We start from the raw sequence: 23,181 nt of genomic DNA, 5'->3' as shown, positions 1-23,181 counted from the left end.
TTATCTTAAAGAAACTAGAATCAAAGTTAAGAAGGGTGGGCATGGTTTTATTCTAGCATTTTTTTTATGTCGAAGAAATTGGGTCCAAGTGGAAAGTTAAGCCAAGAGTAATAAAAAAAAAAAAGACAATTCATGTATGTCCTCCAGTTATCGCAATGTTGAAGAAGGCAAGAAAATGTGGATTCCTACATGTGGCAGCAAGAAAAAGCAGGGTGAATATAGTGTAGGTGAAACTAAAGATGAGTATGAAGTTCCTTTTGTACAAATATCCTCTGACAAAGTGGATAAAGTTAGGAAATCCATTGGTTCTGATCCGTGTCAGAATTTTCAAAATTTAAAATACTTAGAGGTGATTGGAAAAGATAAAGGGCATGGGCTTGAGTTGGGTGTTGAGTCCAAAACCATTATGGATTGTAATCAACCTAAGAAAATGCAAAGTGGACCTGACAAGGTTAGTTATCAAAACTTCTTAAAGCCCATCTCTATTTTCTCTAATCCTAAGCCTCAAGTGCAAGAATCCATTTCTTCTAAATATCCATCTTCCTCAAAACGTTGGGCTGACCCAAACAGACAAAAAAATACATTAAACCCTAAAATTCCAATCTGAAAGAAGATGGATTCTCCAATAATATTAAATCTATAAAGCCTTGTCTTCAGTTTTTCAATTCAGAGAAGGATGACAGGAAAATTGAATAGAAAATTGTAGAGTATGACTCAATAAACACAGAAATTACCGATGGGGTTAGTTCTAGAGTGAATTTCATAAGGTCAATTTGACAAAGAGGGACATAAATGGCCAAGTGTCTAATGATTTTGATGTTCTTGAGGTGGAGGACTTCATAGAGGAGGATGTTGAGGGTAGAGTTAATGACATTAAAAATCACTTGTGTGTGTATTCAAGCAGTGAGGAAAGGTCTGAGTCAAAACAAGATGGATCGCTGAGGTTTACTGAGCCACAACAAGAAACTACAGAGGATGACAGTTATTGAAATGAGCTAATTGCCTTATTTTCTTATAACAGTGACAAGCTTCATATCCCGTAGAGGGAAAGAATCATGTAATACTCAAAATCAACCATAAAAAAATCACTTTAGCAGTGAAAGTGAAATGATTGTTCCAGAGAAAGGAGACTAAGAGGCTGGTGTTGGGAATGGAGTTCCTGAGCAAGATGATTCTTATGATTTTTATAATAAAGACTTGTGGCGAAATTTTCAGTCCTTCTTGAAGGAGATGAATTTGTCATTGGTTCCTATGAAAAAAGGGAAGAAGTAAATGTGGCAAATCTTTAAGGAGCAGGAAGACTAAAGGGGTCAAAAAGCTGTGTAATTTACAGTCTAATATCAATTACGAAAAGTATATTGCGAATGAGGGTGGGAAGGGAGTTTTACATATTTTATGAAGATTCTATCTTGGAACATAAGGGGGTTAAGGGATGTTAGAGAAAGAGGGATAATAAAAGATATTTTGAAAAAAATAAGGCCAGACATTGTAGTGATTCAAGAAACCAAAAAGGAAAATTTTGATATGAAAGATGTAGTTAGTATTTGGGGTTCTAAATTTAAAGAGTAAGTTTTTTTGCCTTCTTTGGGGAGGTCAGGAGGCATGGTTGTGGTTTGGAATAGAAAATCAGTAGAAGTGTCAGATTGTCTTATGGGAAAGTTTCATTATCTATTAAGATTAAAAAGAGCAATGGTGCTGAATGTTGGTTTTCTGGAATTTATAGTCCTTACAGACCGAGAAATAGAATGGCTTTTTAGGAGGAATTGGCTAGTCTTTATGATGTATGTAATCTTAATTGGTGTGTCGGTGGAGATTTTAATGTAATTAGATTCCCCTATGAGAAATCAAATGGGGGTAGAGAGACTAATAGTATGAAGATGTCCAATGAGTTCATTAGAGAAGCTGAATTACAGATTCAGAGTTAATTAATGCCTCTTTTACTTGGTCAAATTTAAGGGAAGAGGTTGTGTGTTGTAGGCTAGACAAATTTTTGTTTTCCAGTGGGTGGGAGGAGCTCTTTCCTTGTTTTAGCAAGAGGCTATAGTAAGAGTAACTTCAGATCATTGGCCAATTTTGATGGACTATAACTTCAGAAAATGGGGTCATGTGCCTTTCATATTTGAAAATATATGGCCATTGCATCATACATTCAGGAATAGCTTAAAAAATTAGTGGGAAGAAGCTTAAGTTTATGGATGGGAAGGATACAAATTTATAAAAAAAAAAAGCTTGATTTGTTGAAACAGTGTATCAAGGGGTGGAACAATGAGATTTTTGGGAATGTGAAGGAGGAAAAACAAAGGCTGCATACTAGCCTTCTGAAATTAGACTCAATAGAGGAAGGGAAGTTGAACGGGGAAATCCGGAGAGAGAGATATGAAACCAAACAACAGTTGGAATACATAGTTTTTAAAGAAGATGTTATATGTAGACAAAAGGCTAAAGTTCATTGGGCTAAAGAAGGGGACTGTAATTCAAAAATTTTCCACCAGATTGTGAAAGGAAGATTGGGCAAAAACACTATCAATAGATTGGAGATTGATGATGGTTCTATTGTGGAAGATGAGGCTGCCATTGAGAATCAAATTTTAAAGTTTTTCCAGCAATTTTATTCAAAAAAAGCATATTGTAAGGCCTGGAATTAAAGGGTTACAATGGTGTCCTATTTCAGTTGACAAAGAATCTTTGTTGGAGAGAGCTTTTGAGGAAAAGGAAATTAAGATGGCTATTCAGAATTGTTGCAGAGATAAATCTCCTGGTCCTGATGGGCTTTCGTTGGTAGTGTATCAAAACTGCTGGGATGTTATTACTCAAGACCTGTTAGCAGTGTTTAGGGAATTCCACAAGTTCGATGTTGTGAACTCTTCTACTAACTCTACTTTTATTTGCCTTATTCCAAAGAAGAAAGAGCCTTCAAAATTGAGTGAGTTCAGACCCATAAATTTAGTGACAAATCTTTATAACATTATTTCTAAGTTCCTCTCTTTTAAACTTAAAAACGTGTTAAGAGAGACCATTTCTTACTCTCAAAGTGCTTTTGTGAGAGATAGTCAGACTTTGGATGCAGTTTTAGTAACTAATAAAGTTGTGGAGGAGTATAGAAAGTGCAAAAGACCCGGTCTTGTTTTCAAAATTGACTTTGAGAAAGCTTATGATCACATTAATTGGGACTTTTTAGATTTTGTGTTGGAAGCTAAAGGTTTTGAGCAAAGTGAAGAAGTTGGATAAGGGGCTGCCTAAATTTTGTCAGTTTCTCTATTTTACTGAATGGTAGACCTAAAGGTAAAATTCATGCTTTTAGAGGTCTTCAACAAGGGGACCCTCTCTCTCCCTTCCTATATCACAATTGTGGTTGATATTCTCAACAGATTTATAGACAATGCTCAAGAATTCAGGCTGGTTGAGGGTTTCTCAATTGGTAAAGATAAAATTTTAGTTTCTCATCTCCAATTTGTTGATGACACAATTTTCTTCCACTCCGATGATGTAGGAAAATTTCATAATCTTCTCAAAGTTGTAGATTTCGTTTGTGTAATTTCTGGCTTGAAAATTAATTTGAGGAAGAGTTCAATTGCAGGCATAAATTTTCAAGAACAAAAGTTAATTGATTTGACTTCTTCAGTTGGGTGCGAGATAGGGAATTGGCCTCTAAAGTACTTAGGATTACCTCTTGGGGGAAATCCTAAGAAAGCCGACTTTTGGGCTCTAGTCTTGGAGAAAGTTGAGAGGAGATTAGATGGGTGGAAGAAAACTTGTCTTTCCAAATAAGGGGGGCTAACTCTTATCCAATTTGTTCTATCCAGTCTTCTTACTTATTTTATGTCTTTATTTCAAATTCTTGTGTCAATGGCTAAAAGGATAGAAAAGGTTATGAGGGATTTTTTGTGGGAAGGCATATGGGAGGGCAAAAAAGATCATTTAGTCAACTGGAGGGTGGTTTCCCTACCACAATCCAAGGGAGGACTAGGGTTAAGAAATATTATTAACAGAAATAAGGCCTTCCTTGGGAAGTGGTTATAGAGGTTTCCTTTAGAAGTTAATTCTCTTTGGTATAGTGTTATAAAAAGTAAGTATAGGTTCTATAAAAATGGTTAGGATATAGCTGATGTTGCTAGGGGCAGTAGTAGATGTCCTTGGGTGTTTATTTCAAAAGAAAAAACATATTTTTTATCCAATATTAAGTTGTTGGCTGGTAATGGGCAGAGAGTTAGATTTTGGGAGGATTGTTGGATTAAAAAAGTTGCTCTCTGTGATCTTTTCCCTAGATTATATAGGCTTTCTCGAGGTCGTGAGTGCTCTATAGCTAGTATGTTCAAGTACTCTATTACGTAGTGGAGTTGGGATTTTAAGTTCCTTAAAAACTTTAATGATAGAGAATCTGAATAATGTGCTATGATGCTCGGGATCCTACAAGGAGTTTTTCTTAATAATCTAAAAGAGGATAAGATTGTTTGGAATTTGGATAAATCAAGATGTTTCTCTACGAAATCTTACTTTCTCAACCTCATAGATAACCTTGATGCCCCTTTATTTTCTCCTTCTTATCCGATTTGGAAAGTTAAAGTCCCTACCAAGGTGAAGGTGATGGTTTGGTACGTTGCTCATAGAAAAATCAACACAAATGACGTGGTTTAAAGGAGACCTAATATGGCTTTATTTCTAGATTGGTGTGTCATTTGTAAAAACACTTCAAAGAAAATCGATCGTTTATTTCTACACTGCACTAATGCTTACTTTTTGTGATCTAACTTATAGCCCTTGTATCATGTTACTCTCCTCTTATTGGAAAGTTTCTCTTGCTTAAAAGGGACAAAAAAAAAAAAAGCAAGGATTCTATGGGACTGTGCAATCTTGGCTATTTTTTGGGTTATGTAAAATGAAAGAAACTAAAGAATCTTTGATAGCAAAACTGGAGAATATTAGAGTGGGCAAAAAAGTACGGGCAAGCCCAAGCCCAATCAGGCCCGCGGGCTTCAGCCCAGCCCTCACACATGAGGGCCTGGACAATGGCCTAAGAAAAAAAACTCGGGCCAGGCGCAAGCCCAATATTTTTAAATATATATATAAATTAGAATAATATAATTAAAATTGCAAAGTAACTTAAAAATACAAAAAGAAAACGTAAATTCTTCACTTATAAATCAATGAGGATTCAAAAAAGTTAAAATTATGATACTAAACTCTCTCTTTTGTGTTAATTAATTAAAAGAGCGTTTAAACTAGAGAATTTAATACTAAAAAAAATTAAAGTTATAAGCTTTTATTTGCTTTATTTATTATTTTACTTTGAAATATTAATTTTCTTTAATGTATCTATGATTATAATAACATGTTGATCATTAGTTTATTTAAAATTTACAATAATTTAAAAAAATTTTAAAAATAAATAAAGCTCAAGTCCGACCTGGCCCGGCCCAGGTCCTCACACAAAACTTGAAGTGAGCTTGAAAAAGCCTAGCCCAAGCCCACTATTTGCCATCCCTAGAGAAGATCCTTCACACCCATGGAACAAAGTGAAGTTCTGAACTTACCTTTGGACATCTATAACTAATGAATTCAAAGACATCTCTTTCTTTTTTATTTTGCTTAACCAGCAAGCTTCTGTATCTTAAGAGGGATGTACTCTTAGTGAGCTAGTGTTTTTGGGTTTTGGGATATTTTTATTTTTGCAATTTCTAACTGTTTTGTTTATTTTGGGACTTCTCGTCCTTATTTTGTGGATTTGTAGTCCTCCTAATCCTTGTATATACTTCTTACAGTTTTATTTAATCTTTTGTTTCTTAGCCAAAAAGAAAAAAAAAATCACACGTTTGGTATAAAATTCAACAAGCAAAATGAAAGCATTACTTAAAGCAATTACTCATTCCATTCATTAATACCATGCACACCATGAAAATTGCTTCAAAATGTACTCAAAACAATGAATTTCAAATGCCAAATAAGCTAATAGAAGAGTTCAACGAGTACATTTGGCCATTTCAAATAAGAAATTTAACCCCACGACTAAAACAGAAAAGAGACTGCTGGTTTACATGTCATATCAATTTAAAAAATTATCTTCAACTAAAAAGCAAGCAAAATCTTATTTGTCTCTCTCTCACATCAAACGAAAATAGTATCTTTTTTTTTTAACTTCATAGATCAATCATACTTGAAACTTATGTTGCAATAGCTCAATTAATGTTGAGGAGCTCATATCATCCAAAAGGGGCAAGAGTCTCCATATAATGATAAGCATGAGACCACTCAAATTTTAGTTGAGAGCCATTAATAACTTCATGACCTGGATCAAAATCACAGATCTTGGTGAAAGTCTTGTCATTAAGGTTGTAGCGTATTGCCTTACCAGGTATGTGTAGCACCATATATGGCTCTTCATCATTTGCTTCTCGAATAATACCAAGTATGGAATATTCATTATAAGCGGAAGGTTGTTGAAAATCATCCAGACTTGCATCAATCTCTGGAAATGCATCTATCAGAGCGTCAAGATCGACATGATACTTGACAAACCAACCTGAATAGTCTCTTTTCATCTCATAGACATTAAACTTTTTTCTACAACGATCATTATTTACAACAATATGTAAATGCTCCCGAGACTCTCCAAAACAGACAACAATTCTACCTAATGCTTCTGCTACCATCATTCCTAATCTTTCTATCGAGTTTGAAGGAACTTGAAATGGAGGCATTGGCATTTCTTGGAGCTGCTCCTCGTCAACTTTGAAACACAAGCAAGAATAAAAAGGATCAATCCAATGGAGAGCACCATTCCAAAATACTCCAACTTTGTGCTTCAAATTATATGGCAAAACAAAAGGAAGACCAGAGAGCCTCCAAGAGGCTGTCTGAGATGAGTAAACCTCAATCTGATAACTTACGCCAGCATTCCCATTCTCTTCCAATGGATCAGAACAGATGCAGACAATTTTAAAGTGGGAAGATTTGGCAGGATCATAAGCTAAGCCAATTCTATGGATAACTCTTGACATTTCATCTACAAAAGGAGGAAGTGAAACAAGCTGATGGGACGTAGGATTGTAAATATTATAATCACACGGTAAATTACTATTGCTTGTAGAGCTTGAACAAAAGAGTAGGCCATTACAAGATTGCAAGATACTTAACCCCAAGGGGTGGTTCGCAACAGTGAGAGACCTAAATGGAGAGCTTATTAACTTGGTACCAAGAGGAAGGAAATCATATTCTGGAATACAGAGATGGCCATAAGCTCTGTGCAGGATAAGACCTGAGACAAGGCGGGCGTCAGGGTAAAGACGGTGGGTGAAGCAAGGACTGGAAATTAAAGACTACCAGTGTTTAGATACACATTTGAATTTCATAAGAGATTTTACGGGTGAGCGAACTAAAATTTCTGTTAAGAGATCTACATTATTAGCTATGGCCTCAGAGGGAGACATAGTTGGGAATTTTGAATTAGACATAGTCACATAGTAGTTGAAAATTTTGAAGCGACACTATCGATAGGAACAGTAGACAATCCTAATTAGGGGTGGGCATAAACCCACAACCCATGGGTTTATCCAAACTCAAACCAAATTAAATGGTTTGTGTTGGATAAATCATGAAAATGGGTTAGATGTGGGTTTTATGTAGAAAATCATTTCATTATGGTTTGGGTATGGTTTACTCATGGGTTATGGACAAAACCCCAACACTCAAATTTTTCAAATGAAATAAATGAAAACAAAATAAATGAACACAAATAAGTGAAAGACCACTATTAAATTTTTTACAGCGTGATCAATTGTTAACAGTTATAAAATGAAAATAACAGTAAAAATAAATTTAAATTAAATAAATATTTTTGTAAATAACATAAATTTTTTTTCTTATTTATAAAAATAATTCCTCCAACATGGAAGGATCATCATAGAAAGAGCAGGAGACTCTACTAAGAAGAAATTTATTATTTATCTTATAGTAAATTTTTATTTGTCATTCAAGTTTTCTTATAATAATTTTTTTATCATTTGACTAATAATTTTCTTATATATTTATTATAAGAAAATTTTCACAAAATAAATAACTATAAAAAAATTTTATTATTAATTTTTTTGTTCATATCAAAACATATATTTCTTATTTTTAATGCTTTATTTTTTATTTAGTTTCTATTCATGTGATTTATTTAATTTAGAATAAATATAAATAAAAGAGTAGTTGAAAATAACGGTAATATTGTAAATTTATACTATTATGGGGGTTTTTGGCCATTATAAAAGCAGAAGGGGGAAAAATAATATATGTTGATTACTGTAGGGGGGAAACTGGCAATCTCCCTAAAATTAAACATATAAGTAGACAACATAATACAAAACTACCAAAACGATAAATAAAAACAAATATTACATAACTAAATAAATAAAAAGTGGCAAAATTTATTATTAGATTGTTAATGTCATGTTTGTGAAAGTTTATTATTAAAGTGTACGTTCTTATTTATTGAGAAATAATAATTTTTGTGATTAAACTTTATTTTGATTTTGTAGTATTCTTTAATTTAAGGATTAAGTTATTGTAAAATTTATAATTTTTATCCACTATATTTTTTTATATTTTAATATCAATTTAATAATTAATAACAATTAATAATTATTATAATTTTGATATAATTAAATTTTATTAAAATAAAAATTATTTTGATAATAAAATTCAAACCAAACCCAAATGGTTTGGTTTGGTTTGGTTTGGGTTAAAAATATTTGGGTTGGATCCAAATTTTTATGGTTTGGTTTGGGTTGACTTAAAATCCAACCCAAACCAACCCATGCCCACCCCTAATCCTAATGGTGTAATGAAGAGGAACTATTAAACTAGATCTCATGAACAAGATAAGAGTTTCCACACAGTAAATTAAGTAAAGAAATTTAACCTAAATGAAAATGTGTGCCGTTACCCAAGTCCAAGTTGCATTTCTGACTCCACTCCACAAATCCACGCAGCAACAACAGCTAACTTTGAAACCCAATTTCGCTATCCCATCATCAAATTGAAAATTGAAACCCTAAAGTCCCAAAGAGGCAAAGATACCACACTCGCCCACTGTTTCTTCTTTGTTTTCCAAATTCTGCTTACCAACTATCACACCAGCCTCTGCTTTTCACAATTCACACGGCCTCCGCCTCATCAATTTCATTCTTTCCTTTTATAATTGGGTCCTTGGTTTTGGGTTCCACCCACCAATGTGAGCTGGACAAGCCCAAAACTTAAAACAAATAATTCATTCATATGCGAAAAATTTGTCTGTATTTTTTTTTTTTAACAATTAGATCGGCAATTCATTAAACACAATTGAAATTCATCGTCAAGTGTCACATCGCCGGCGGCTGCAAATGACAGACCAATCACAAATAAGCAAATGAGAGTTGCCATGCAACGCGCCATCGCCATCTCAGGAAAAAAATAATAATCTAAGTGTTTAATTGAATTTTCATTTAAAACAAGAAATTAATTAATTTGTATTCGGTTATTAAAGTAATTTCAGTTAAAAAAAATAAAAGGAATTTTGATGGGTATCAAAAGGCCAACTCTTGCAGATAATATAAATGGTAAAACGAAAGGAACAGCACATGGTCTCCAAAAGCCTTTCGGAAATTAAGAGAACCTCAAATTTGAAGCCTCCATTGACTACTCTTTCTTCATTTTCTTACTTCCCCTTAAAAAAGTGGTCGCATTTTTAAGTTTATAAAGTAATGCTTTCATCTTCTAAAATCTGTGTTAATTACAATTGAGTCGTGTAAAATTCTTGATACATTAATAGTTTCTCTTGTTCACAACTAAGCAAACAACAAGGTGAAATGGAGTGTGTTTTAACATTTTGGTGTGGAATTTTTGGAGCAAAAGCAAGATCATGAATCCAACAAAAGGAGCAACAGTTTCAAATGCCGCAAAGTCAGTGCATGAAAGTAAAATAAAATACACACACACCGCTCAGTAATTTGATTTTCAAACAATTTTCTTTGACTAATCTTATCTTCTAGTTATTTTGATCGTTATGAAACTTTCTTTAACCGGTTACCCAAGTTCAAATTTCGTGGTTAAGGGGCTAAAACTTTGGAAATTTTACAGAATATGAATTGGCCGTCCCGTCATTTCAAACAGGTCCCAGAATTTCAACTGCTACATCTCAATTAGTAGTTGAACGAGCAAGTATAACAGACATAAGGTTCAGATTTATCAACAAAGCAAAGAAATGCTTGACTAGTATGTATGATGTTTGGGCATGTTTGAATCTTCTGGCTGGCAATATATTTTACCCCAAGTCCTTCTAGAGACAATCAGTTAGTTTATACAATGTTTCCAAGAAATTGAATCTCTGAATGGTATCAAGAAATAATATGAATTGCAACAAAAACGAAAGAAAAAGAACAATTTAATAACATTTGCCACTATCAAGCAACACATCATTTGTACATGCCATATAATAGTAATATAGACTGAAAGAATTGAAATTTCACAATAACTTACAAAAACTAGTAAAGCAATCCGTCATATGATTCATGGGGTAGGAATAGTTTTTCACTGGTTCCTACAACGTGATTGAGAAAGCTACCCATAAACAAATGCACGCAATGAAGGATAAGACAAACGATTAAGTTGAGCAGCAGCTGGCCTTCTGGTTCACCGGTTGTCCTTTTATCTGCACAGTTGGTGGCCTTGCATTGTTCATTGCAGGTTGACTTGCCATCCTACGCAGAAGAAAAACAGGTAAATCATTAACAAGAAACCACAACAATAGTAAATCCTGATCTATATGTAATATAATTGCGTGACACAATCATAACAAATTTTCTGATGAAGTTGTTTAGTTCACTGATTGAAAAGTAGCACCAAATTTTTTTTAACACAAAGTAAGAAAAACTTCACACACTCTCAACATTCTTGAGTAATAAATATAATTACACAATGTGTTACAATGAAGATCTACCTGTTCTTAATGTCAGCAGTCATAGCCATAAAAGCTTGTTCCACGTTCATAGAATCCTTTGCGCTGGTCTCCATGAACGGGATGCCAATTTCATCAGCAAATGCCTTTTGAAATCCCAAACAATAAGATACAACAGGGTCAATTGCATTTTCAATAATTTTGTCAAAGTAAATACATAAGATATCTGAGGGATGAGAATAATTTCACCTTCGCTGTTTCATAAGAGACAACCTTCTTATCAGTGAGATCACACTTGTTTCCAACCAGAAGCTTGTTTACATTTTCACTTGCATAGCGATCAATTTCATTCAACCACTGCTTAACGTTGTTGAAGCTCTCTTGGTCTGTAACATCATAAACAATCTGCCATACATGCCATCAATTCAATGAAAGTAGCCACACGCTAACAAAGGGTAGAACTGTGAGAAATAACAATGAAACTAAGAGTTAAAGGAAAACTTACGATAATGCCATGTGCTCCACGGTAGTAGCTGCTAGTGATTGTCCTGAATCGTTCTTGCCCTGCAGTGTCCCACTGCATGTTCAGAACAAATGAAATCACTAGCTATAAAGAAACACTGGTGAGAAACAAAAAGTGCACACAAACAATATCACGGAGATGCACCAAGGATCAAATCAAAATCCATTGACAAAAGTTAAAACACAAAGAAAAGGGGGTGAAAGACCTCAATGAAACAAAATATTCAAGGAAAAATTCTCAGTGAAAACAAGAAGCACCAATATGATTGTACTGACTTATAGCATAAACTCATGTATACCAACTCGTTAAAGAGTAAAATAAACACACATAAACATAAACAAACGAAAGGAAAAAGTAAGCGAACACGAACACAAATAGACAATGCACTAAATCATCAACAAATCTAAGAAAAAACATAAGATTAAGAAGAGAGCCTCACAATTTGGAGTTTTACAGTCTTCCCGTCTTGCTCCACTGTGCGAATTTTCTACATAACAGAAAACCAGAAACAATATTATGATGAAATGTTAAAACCAAAATAATGATCAATTGAATTTACAACTTAGATACTTACAAAGTCAACCCCAATAGTGCTAATGTAACTGTCCAGGTACGAATCATCCTGTAAAGGATCGACAGAAACTAAAATGTCAGCACAAATAGGTAAATACGAATTAAACTCCAGAAATCAAACTACATTGCATCATGATTCCTTGCTCAGAAACCAAACCATTAGTTTCAACATGTTGTAGGAAACAATGCAAAACATCCAACACAGCAACCGTTGTGTGAAATCCACAAAATACAATTAAGAGATATAGAAATAACACACATATTTAGACTCCATTAGCTTTACTGAGTAAAATCAAAAAATTGCACGAGTACAAAGCAAAGGAGAATATCATTTTCATCAATCAATCCACAATAGTTAAAAGTATGATCATTGGTTTTTCTTTCTTCTTTTAGCAACAAAAAACGCAGAGAAACCAGAAAAAATGCCATAACCATCACATTTTGTCCAGTTCTTATAAGAAAAAATGGAAACCTTTTTTAGCAGAAGAAAGTCTCAGTTCAGGCACAATGACAAGTTGACAACGTTGTCTGTATCCTCTACAGAACCAGAAGAAGCAAAACAAGAAAACCTAAAATCCTAAAAATAGTTGGAAAATTTTCGAAAAAGAAAGGGAAAAAGATAAAACATTCATCATACCATGATGAAGCAGCAACTACTGAGCAGTTGGCAAAGCATATTCATGAAGTTTGAAGCAGGAGAAAATGATTACTAATGCAAATGAGGCAAAAAATGAAAAGACGAGGTTTGGAATTTTTTAATCTTACAGCAAATCTCAGAAGAAGACACGATTTGCCAACTCCAGAGTCTCCAATCAGCAAAAGCTTGAACAAGTAGTCACTGCAAAAACAAAATTAACATAATTTTAATCTCCATGATAAGCGTATCAAGAATTCTAACACCTATTCCTCTTAAACACAATCATTTCCTTACCAAACAAAAAATTAATTAACCCATACAATAAGATACCCATTACACATGTTTGAATTCACCCCAGCACGATATTCTTTAAAACAGACCAACATAATACATAAAGTCAAACAAATTCATTGCATCCATATGAAAATTACCCATTCATCAGAAAAATCACCACAAAGCATCAATGAATTCCCAACAAAAGCCAAGTTTGACCAAGTTATCTACTAGGCCATTAGCTTATAATTCAATGGCAATAAATTCAGCAAATTACAAAAACTGAGCTGAATTATGTCTAATTACAGTAAATTTACATCTTATTAAAGCGTTGATTTAACGAGAAATTGAAACCATAAAACAAATCCAAAGCAAACAGAATAAAATTATGATACTCAATACATAATATACATACACAATCCATAAACAGAAAACACAAAGCTAACAACTTTTTGGAACAAAATAATTGCAGATCCACAGAAATTACCACTTTTAGCAAATACCCATAAAAGATCTTTTGGTAAGAAAACGGAATTCAAATAACAAAGCTAAATGAATAAAAAGAAATTAAGAGGTGTAAAGATCTGGGGGACTTACTATTCAGGATTCATGACTGCAATAAGATGTTGAGGGGGTTCGCGCAGAATCGAACCGGTCCAGCTGGAGATTGGACCGGGAGTTTGGCACAGACAAGCTAAGGAGGTGAGATTGAGAGAGAATTTGACGAAGAAAGCAAAATGTCGATGATGATGATGAAACCGAAAAGTTTGGACAGCTTATAATAATAATATTAATAATGACAACAACATACCACTTAACATATCATCTGGTCAAACTAACGGCGTTACGGTAGAAGGATTGCGTCATTTGTACAGTAATAACACGTGATCGAGTGCAAATTAAGTAATTGAAAAATAAAAAATCACTGATTATATTTTTTTTAAATTCTGTTATACAGACTTTGTTATTGATATTATATCAGACATTACAATTATAATATTTACAATCGTATTAAACAACTGAGACCACCATCATTTATTAATCTACTAAAGCATTTGTCCAGATACTTTAAATCGTCTCTAATATTCGATGGGTGCCTACTCCACTCATATTTTGTAAGGGAACAACTACTAAATAACTGGGACCACCGTCATACATTAACCCACTAAAACACTTACCCAGATACTTTAAACCCTCTCTAATATTCGAGAGGTGCCTCTTCTACTCACATTTTGTAAGGGAGAGAGACTATTAAACAACTGAGACTATCGCCGTACAATAATCCACTAAAGCACGCTCAGATACTTTAAATTTTCTCTAATCTCCAAGAGGTGTCTATTCCACTCACATTTCGTAAGAGAGATTAGTTGATAATTGAGGGAGTTTTAAAACTAACATCTATAATGCTCTTATGGAGGCTCAAACCATTTCACTCAACATTTGTAAGTGCAAGGTTTCTCCCATTGGACTAAAGGCTCATTGTAAAAAAAATACTAATTATTTAATATTAAATTTTTTTTTAATTATAATTCTTGAAATATCTTTTCTAATTAAAATATATCATTTTTTATTACTTTTAGGTGATTACACACACATATACACTAAGGGCCTTTTAGGTAGTATGTTTTAGTTGCTTTTCTCATTAAACAAAAGTGATAATGAATTTGATATTTTCAAATTTATTTTTAAAATTTAAAAATGTGTTCGTTATCATTTTCCCATTAAACAAGGTTCTCGGTTCGAGGCTTGGAAATGCAGCTGCGTTAAATACTTGTTGGGAGAGCTTTGCGGCCCTAGTGGTCATACCCGGCTCGAATCTGAATTAGTCGAGACCCAATATGGTCTTCGGATGCCAGATGGTTTAATACACCAAAAACAAATCTTGAAAATGAGAAAAAACATGTTCGGTAAGAATATTTTAAAGAATAATTTCCATAAACTTAATATTACGTAACGTATAATCATTTTTACTATTCAACTAGTTTGATTGTTTTAATTTTAAGAATAAATTAGATGATCTTATTAATTTTTTAATTAGATGATCTTATTAATTTTTTTTGTTTAAAGAAAATGATAAATTCTACATATTTGATTAATTAATATATAAAAACATAAATATTATAATGTATATAAAAAGAAATTATTATTGTGAGGGAAATTGATTTTTGGGTATAATAATAATAATAATAATAATAATAATAATGTTGGTGTTGATGATAATATTATTATTATTATTTTGAGAGATTGTGGAAGAAAATTGTTCATTTTGGAACTTAATAGTCTAGTGATAAATAAGAAAAATAAGAAAAAGTTGTTTTCTTATTTCTTTTGTTAAAAGTAGAGAATGAATTTTACATTTCTAATAATATTTTTAGAAACAATTTACCAAACACGCATCTAGTATTTTCTGAATTCAAAAAATAAAAAACATGATTTGGAAACAATATCAAAGGCACCCTATGATATAACCACAAACTCTTGTGCAAATTTATTTTGTACAAACTGATGTGACATGATAAAATTTGTTGAATTAAATATTTATTGGCCTATATGATTTATTTATATTGTTTTATATTTTCATTCAACCAATGAATAAATGTTACATTAATTTATAGAAGATAAGTTTGTACAAGAGTTTATAACTATATCATCACTCAAATTTTTTTAGTCTAATAATATGAACAGGCTACTAAATTATAGTATATGTATCCTATCAAATACATTAATATAATTGCCGATCGTCATTAAGCTTATACTTTAACGACGAATAAGCTCCAAAATGACTATTTCTCACTTTCCTTTAAAAAAAAAAAAAGAAATTCATCACCTCTATCATTCCACATCAAATAGAGCAAATAAGTAAATAATTACAAATTAAAAAATTTTAATTTAATTTAATTAGGATTTTAATTACAAGTATTTGTTTAATTTATTAATTTATATTTATTTTTTTAAAAAATATAGATAAAAATCTATTGTAAAAGCTAATGCCAATTGGTAGAGAAACCCAACTCAATAACCTTTAAAATTGCAAAAATATTTGAGCATAAAAAGAGAACTCAGACACAATTCGTAGATAGAAAACAACCCTCATTTAAAAGCACCATTAAAAAAAAAAAAAAAAAACTCTAGCTCTTCTCTTTTAGAACACTCTTTTTATCCAAAAAAAAAACACCATTAAAACCTCTAAAAATGAAAAACACCGCAAGATGAAAGAAGTTTCTAATAAACATCACCTAAATATTAATTGCTCCAAAGTTTAACATCAAATGCTCGATCGTGAGAGATTCTGGGAAATCCCAATAACAATTAGAGATCGAACTGGGTTCCGAAAACCAAAAAATAAAAAAAAATAAAAAAAAAGATGGTTGTATAAAATGCTAATACATCATCATTCATTTGCAAATAAGATTGACAAAAACTATCACTTGAATCTTTTTAAAGATTTTCTCCAAGTCTTGTTTATTTCTTCTTTAGGTTTCTCAGTGTCCCTCAGCTCCATAGGTAAGACGCTCGTTTGAGTACCATCACTATCGGTATCAATGTCTCCTTCAGTTGTCAATCCATCAATTTTTGCTGCTACTGAATCCGCTGCCTTAATCCCCACTTCCACATCTGCATCAAAAGGTTACGATCTTGAATATTAATTGATTAGCCAATTCTGAATTAAAATTTTCAATTAAATATATATACATATATGTAATCGTCAAGTCTTATATTCAATCATTTGGCTTGCTGTCTTTATTTAGGTTTCTGATCATCTAACGGTGCCCAAATTTTCGACTGACCCAGAGTACCAGGGTCACAATAACATGTAAATAAACAGCATGTTCAAACCAAGAAAGATACACATATCAAAACGATCATGTAATTAAATTGCATGCGTTTAATTAATAAAATCAAAATAGGGGGCCTTACTTGGATTGGAAAAGAGCCATAGAACAAAGGCACATAAAAGCAACACAATGGGAATAAAATGAACAGAATTCTCAGCAAATTTGGCCCGTGACTTCTCCTTCTTAGCAATCTCTTCAATGGGATCATGAGCCCACAGCTCGGTGCCATCCATGGATACTGATGTTGTTCTCACCCCGGAAACTGGCTTTTGCGACGTGTGCATGTCATCGGACACTCGGCTCCAACTCACCGACCTATACATAATTAATCTTTTTTTTTTTTTGTGTATTTATAAATTTTTGGTGTTGATTAGAGACAGGAAGAGAAGTTAGCGAGTTCAGAGAAAGCAGCTTAGATCTTGGGTGAAAGATTCAGTTTCAGTTTTGTTTTGACAGTCTTTGTTGTATGGAAATGATTAGTAAAGAAAGTCCTTAGCTACCGAATTTAGGGCCTACTTTTTGGCTGCTTAACTTTGGCTTGTTCTATTAAAAATAAAAACCATTTAATTAGATCATTAATTTTAGGATCTTATTTAAAGACATATTTTAATACTTTTTATCAAACATATATATGTTAGTTAATGCCTTAAAAAAGAAAAAAAAATCTGGAATAGATTAGAGATGTCAATAAAATTAATGTCGTTGTATGATTAGACCATCTTATCACAAATTTTTATTTATTTTTATGATTTTTGCTTTTGCAGCTCAAAAACATTTTTTTACAGAATTTTTTACAAACTCTGCGTATACATGCTGGACGTTAGAACTTAGAACATTATCACATTTCTCACTAATATTTTTTATTCATTTCAAGATGCGGAAAAATGTTGAATTATATAACACTTTCACCTCTGTTTAATTGACTTAGTTTGTAAGAGAATTTTGTATATCACTGTTACTGAACTCAAAATTAAGATGGGCAAAAAGGGATGAGTCGGGCCAAGCCTAGGCCCGGTCCTCTATATGAGGGTCTGGATAAAGGCTTAAGGAAAAAGTCTAGGTAAAATTCTTTAAAAAAAATTATAAATTTAAATTTAAAAAAAAATAAAAAAATTAAATTCATAATTTATAAACTAATAATGATTTAGAAAATCTAAAATTAGAATACTAAACTCTCTCTTAAGTGTTAATTAATTGAGAGAGTTTTTGAATTAAAGAATCTCGTATTAAAAAGAATTAAATCTCTAAGCTTTTATTTGCTTCATTTTTTTATTTATTATTTTATTTTAAACTATTCATTTCTAATTCAATATTGATTATAATATTATTTTATTTCAAGTTTACAAGCTTGAATTTGGAAAAGTCCAACCTAAACCCGCATTTTACCATTCCTACTCAAACTACATGTTAACAAGGAAGAAATCAAGAAATTGTGAAAAGAATATTAAGGTCAAATATAGAAATAAAATCAACAGAATACATCAAGCTCAATATGACAGTATCTTTATTACCCTTTTAGCTAGATTTTACCTAAACAAACAAGATAGCAATAGAGATGACTCATGACGTGATCACAACATGACTCATGACGTGATCACAACATGACTCATGACGTGACCACAACAACCAACTTTATGGCTCATGCATTTCTTGTGAGCGGCAACCTTTGACTTCATAATGGAAATTGTCTAATTTGTAGTTGCATTTTATGTTCTAATCCTGTCTACTAGCAATGATTTTAGGGAGACCGACAATTTTTAACGTTTGGGTTTTAACTCTTACCCCTTACATTTTTCATTATACCATGTTAACACTTGATGTCAACATTTTGACCAAATATAAACAATTTATTTTGTGGGTGAGGTGATTTTTTCCTGTAAACGTTTTGATATCAGAGGGAAATGTGGTACGATTTCAAAAAAAGAATTTAAAAAAAAAGTAAAAAATCAAAAATAGAACCCAAAAACTAATGGAAAAGTGTTAATCTCTCATCATTTTAAGGGAGGAGAAGAAAAAGTCGTACGGTCAACTGCTATTTCGTTGATATCGTTGATATAGAAACAGGGGAGTACAAATTCAAGAAGAATATAACTCAACGTCTAATTTCACAGCTACATGCCATTTGGGCAACAAACACAGACAATTTGAAAATATAGGAACAAAAGGCAAGCACCAAGATGACATGCAGACTAGTTTGTTAGTCTTTTTGCCACTGGTGCTTGGCCGAGTGGTTTTACAAGTAACATTCTTTAATTATCCGCCGAATTCAAATCTTAGGGAGATAGAATTAGCACCATGTATACTCTAAAACACTTAATCACCAAGCTAATTGAATAAACCAATAACTCTGCTCCTTCATTACCTTCTGCCAGCGAAAGAACACCTACATAACATAAATTATTTTCCCATGAGCCTCGTTTTGCATGAGAAAGACATATTTTGCTGAACTTTTTTGTGGAGAAACAGAGAAGAAATAACAGAACCAACATAGACAAGCACTATTTCACAATCTTGAGCGTATTCGTGAAGTTTTTTCCTTCGGCAATATCATTCTTGGATAGAAAATTCAGAAAATCCATGAAGCTAGTTTCTTTGTATCCCTTGGGATGCTGCTGTTGGAGAAAAATCAGTTTTTTAAATTTTATAAAAACTTATAGGATCGCTCTCATACAATATATAAGAATTTATAATTTAAAAATCATACCTTGAAAATTCGATTTGACTTTTTCCACTGAAGTAATTTAGGCTCTCAGATCACGATCTGTCACCACCACTCCTGTTAGATCACGATCCGCCACCAAATAATCTTCCAGGCTATGACTCAAGTTTGATCTGCACTTGACGTGTGGACGCCTTTATCACCACTAAAGCAACTAGCACGAGAAAATTTTTCTCTTAACAATAGGGAGAAAAATCTTTTTCTCTGATCTGTATAAAGTGGCTACTCTCTTTTTTTCAAGAGAAAATAAGTCTATTTATATCTCTATTTAGTGGAAACTCTAGGCTCCATTTTTATATTATTTAATTCTATTAAATCAAGTTTGATTTAAATTAAAAATAATAAATCAAAAGTAACGTTACTTCTTTCTTGCCATGGGGGCCCACCTTGTAAAATAACACAAGGTCTTTTAGACACAAGTACATTACATGGAGCCTCCCACTAAATAATATATTTAGGCTTTTAACCCAAATAGCTAGTTATCTTGCTTATTAATCCAATAGTGGCGCAGTCAATTAAATAAGCTAACCCGGGGATCATTTGGGAACATACAATAGTGGCTATAATAATTAGGCATGTAACAAAACTAGCTCAATTATTTAATTTCAAATCTACTCTACTAAAAGATTGGAACTAACCTTCATAATTGTATGCTCGAATAATAATTCGTCCCAAGCCATATCGATTTCTTTACTGCATAATCATTTGCATCACATCGTTAATTAAATCGATATCTCAATTGTCCAATTGATTTAATTACATCTTATTCATTAATACTTACTGGTTTTCTCTAATGATCATTTTCAACATACTAAATATGTTGACACACTCTGCCTAAAGAATTATATGATCAAGTGCCAAAAACCCATCAAGAGATGTGTTGTACAAATTCTATATTATTAATCTACAACTCCAATACTCATAATTGCTCTCACTAAGATACCGGGTAATCTTGACCACAATTGTGTGTCGTGCCCATTGGTAACTCAAATGGAATAACAATTACAATCATGAAATCATAACTAACTCAAGATTAATATTACAGTAAAATCAATGCCTATGAGATTTAATAAATCTGACAGTCATTTTAAGGTTAATTAAATCTCATATGTGATCCAGCTCAATGTAGTCAAACTACATCAGTAAATTCATACATGATTAAGACAAATCATTCAATTAATTTACTTATTTACTACAGTCTAAACATAAATATAGCCTCTAACTCTATTTATCAACTGTGAACTTAATTTATTTAATCATAAGATAACTTGTATTTATGTCTTCTGTGAATCCATATGATGATCACATAAATATATATAATATGATTAAACGGACCTTATTCAAAATATTTATACAATTAAAAATATCTCAAATATTTTATTAATTAGAAAATAAATTAATATACTTTAAAAGAGCATATAATCCCAACAGTTGCTCATCCACAAGCTCTTTCGCGGTCTCCATTTTCACACCCACCCCCAAACTATGCAAGCTAGTGATGGATATTCGAATCCTCTCGCGATTGAGGGTAGCCCTATGAACAACGCTTTTGTAAATGCCATTACTTAGCACCTCAAGATGGTCACCAACATGAACATTAGGGACCTTTCTCCATGATTCATCTTCCTTACCAAGGAATTCAAGCCCTTCAGAGCTTTGCAGAACGATGGTTAAGCAACTATAATCGGAATGCGGTGGCAACCCAAATGCAATGTCTGGTTGTGGGCACGGCGGGTAACAGTTGACTGCCATTACTTGCATTCCTTCATCCATATTTTTGCCCCAACGACGGCCCTATTCCTAGGCTCTCAGTAATTGCTCCAATTAGCTCCAAGGCTAATTTCCTCACTTCAGTAGAATATTTTCCCATTTTTCCCTGAAATAAAACCAATTTGAATGAGAAAATGTTGAAAAAAAATAACGATAATGATATTGTTGAATGACATGCTGATGTGACGTATCTTATGTTTTCATTAACTCCTTGCTACGCGCATGCTTCAACCATTCATTATAATATATTTACACGTGATAAACAGTGAACAGACAAGGTGTCATGACCCAACCCAGACCTGGCAAGATATTGTCCGCTTTGGGCCTTAACAAGGCCCGCACGGATTTGTTCTTGGAGTGCCCATATACCCCAAAACGCGTCTTGCCAATTAAGGTGTGGATCACCCCTTATAAACCCAGCATCTCTCCCGTGCTTTGCCGATGTGGGATTCACCTAGGGTGTTACATACACCCCCCTTGGGGACTCAGCGTCCTCGCTGAGGTTTGCCCCACCATCGCTCAAGAGGACACGTGGAACCTGGCTCTGATACCACAATGTCATGACCCAACCCAGACTTGGCAAGATATTGTCCGCTTTGGGCCTTAACAAGGCCAGCACGGATTTGTTCTTGGAGTGCCCATACACCCCAAAACGCGTCTTGCCAATTAAGGTGTGGATCACCCCTTACAAACCCAGCATCTCTCCCGTGCTTTGCCGATGTGGGATTCGCCTAGGGTGTTACACAAGAAGTAATGATCCAAGAACAACAAAGGCTCTCCTCCAAGCCAATATTTCGGAGCCTACCATTTTTCGAAGGCCACAATTTATTATGTTCACTTTTATGTGCCCCACGAGTTCAAAAAATGTTAAGGGCAATTGCAGGACCCACCAAACCAACCCAAATAGGCAAATTTTGTTTGGTATCGCTTATGATGATAAAAGCTGAACAGTGCCGATATTTTTACAACACTTTGTACAGAACTTTACACAAAACGCAAAGTATAAAAGCCACTTTTTGTTGCAAAGTTTTAACACCAAACACACACGTGAGGGGAGCAACAAAACTCAGTGTCTCTCTCTCCCATCTCCTTTCTCCCTCACGAAACCTCACCAAACAGCTCAAATCTTTCTCTCTCATCCCCACGCCAGTAACAGTCTCAGCTCCGTTCTCCTTATAGCATAAATGATGAAAAAAATGTGCTATAAATGAGGGAGACTGTAAATTATAGCATAAGCTCAATGTTTAGAGGCTGTAATTTTTTTAAATTCTTTTCAAATAATGGCAAATACAATTTATTCAACAGAGGAAAATAATTTGAGGGAGCAAACTACATTTTCCAAGTGTTTCATCAAACAATCAAATCTCAACATGAAAGCTTGAAATAAACATGATTCCCAAAGGCATTAGGTTTTGCATAATTTGATTCCAATTTACAACACTCAAGCACAATTTGATTCTAATTTACAACAGTCAAGCAGAAGACCACCACCATCCATAGGTAATTCAGTACAATGTCCTAAACGAGTTAAAAATTTCAATTAGAGCAATGAATTGAAACGGGTGAGAGAGAGATCTTATGGTTGCTACGCGGCGAAAGAGGATGGAACTGGGACTATTAGCGGCGTGGAGATGGGAGAGAGAGACCCGAGCTCTCTTGTGAGGGAAAAATGAGGATGGAGAGAGAGACCCAAGCTCTCTCGTAAGGAAGAAAGGAGAACGGAGAGAGAGAGATCGGAGCTTTGCAGCAAAGGAAAAAATGGAGGAAGAAAGGAGACTTCTGCACGTGAGTTTTGTTGCTCCCCTCCCACGTGTGTGTGGGTGGTAAACTTTGCAGCAAAAAGTGGCTTTTATAGTTTGCACAAAAGGAACCGTTTTGTGCAAAGTGCTGTGAGAACATCATTTTCCAAAGCTGAAATACGTAAGTGGAAATGTCATT

At 33.4% G+C, this 23,181-nt stretch overlaps 3 protein-coding genes and 1 pseudogene across 3 annotated transcripts; all 4 read right to left on the bottom strand.

The window, feature by feature from the left end:
* Window positions 1-6,197: 6,197 nt before the first annotated feature.
* LOC18031842 lies at window positions 6,198-7,440 on the bottom strand (annotated as a pseudogene).
* Window positions 7,441-10,382: 2,942 nt separating this feature from the next.
* On the bottom strand, window positions 10,383-13,690 carry LOC112098344 (GTP-binding protein YPTM2-like). Its single transcript, XM_024184446.1, has 8 exons — window positions 13,516-13,690; window positions 12,774-12,846; window positions 12,010-12,057; window positions 11,875-11,922; window positions 11,418-11,489; window positions 11,162-11,317; window positions 10,955-11,058; window positions 10,383-10,715 (listed from the first exon to the last, which is right to left on the bottom strand). Exons 1-8 carry the CDS (start codon window positions 13,527-13,529, stop codon window positions 10,619-10,621), a joined length of 612 nt encoding a protein of 203 aa, XP_024040214.1. The 5' UTR covers window positions 13,530-13,690; the 3' UTR covers window positions 10,383-10,618.
* Window positions 13,691-16,342: 2,652 nt separating this feature from the next.
* LOC18031568 lies at window positions 16,343-17,117 on the bottom strand. Its single transcript, XM_006421450.2, has 2 exons — window positions 16,837-17,117; window positions 16,343-16,533 (listed from the first exon to the last, which is right to left on the bottom strand). The coding sequence occupies exons 1-2, from the start codon at window positions 17,075-17,077 to the stop codon at window positions 16,343-16,345; spliced, it is 432 nt and encodes a 143-aa protein (XP_006421513.2). The 5' UTR covers window positions 17,078-17,117.
* Window positions 17,118-20,853: 3,736 nt separating this feature from the next.
* LOC18031246 (flavanone 3-dioxygenase 3) lies at window positions 20,854-21,225 on the bottom strand. Its single transcript, XM_024188109.1, has one exon. The coding sequence runs from the start codon at window positions 21,223-21,225 to the stop codon at window positions 20,854-20,856; it is 372 nt and encodes a 123-aa protein (XP_024043877.1).
* Between the last annotated feature and the right edge of the window lie 1,956 nt (window positions 21,226-23,181).

This window comes from Citrus clementina, unplaced genomic scaffold (assembly GCF_000493195.1).
Source record: "Citrus clementina cultivar Clemenules unplaced genomic scaffold, Citrus_clementina_v1.0 scaffold_9, whole genome shotgun sequence".
Classification (NCBI taxonomy): domain Eukaryota; kingdom Viridiplantae; phylum Streptophyta; class Magnoliopsida; order Sapindales; family Rutaceae; genus Citrus; species Citrus x clementina.
Note: the sequence above shows the minus strand (reverse complement) of the source record. Positions and strands in the feature narration are given on the sequence as shown.

Excerpts from the sequence above, each read along its gene's own strand:
- LOC112098344 (XM_024184446.1), bottom strand. Across the intron at positions 11,059-11,161 it reads TCTCTTATGAAACAGCGAAG|GCATTTGCTGATGAAATTGG; the intron begins GTGAAATTATTC and ends GGATTTCAAAAG. Across the intron at positions 10,716-10,954 it reads ACTGCTGACATTAAGAACAG|GATGGCAAGTCAACCTGCAA; the intron begins GTAGATCTTCAT and ends TCTTCTGCGTAG.
- LOC18031568 (XM_006421450.2), bottom strand. The coding sequence starts at position 17,077 with ATGTATAGGTCGGTGAGTTGGAGCCGAGTGTCCGATGACATGCACACG. Across the intron at positions 16,534-16,836 it reads ATGGCTCTTTTCCAATCCAA|ATGTGGAAGTGGGGATTAAG; the intron begins GTAAGGCCCCCT and ends CTTTTGATGCAG.
- LOC18031246 (XM_024188109.1), bottom strand. The coding sequence starts at position 21,225 with ATGGCAGTCAACTGTTACCCGCCGTGCCCACAACCAGACATTGCATTT.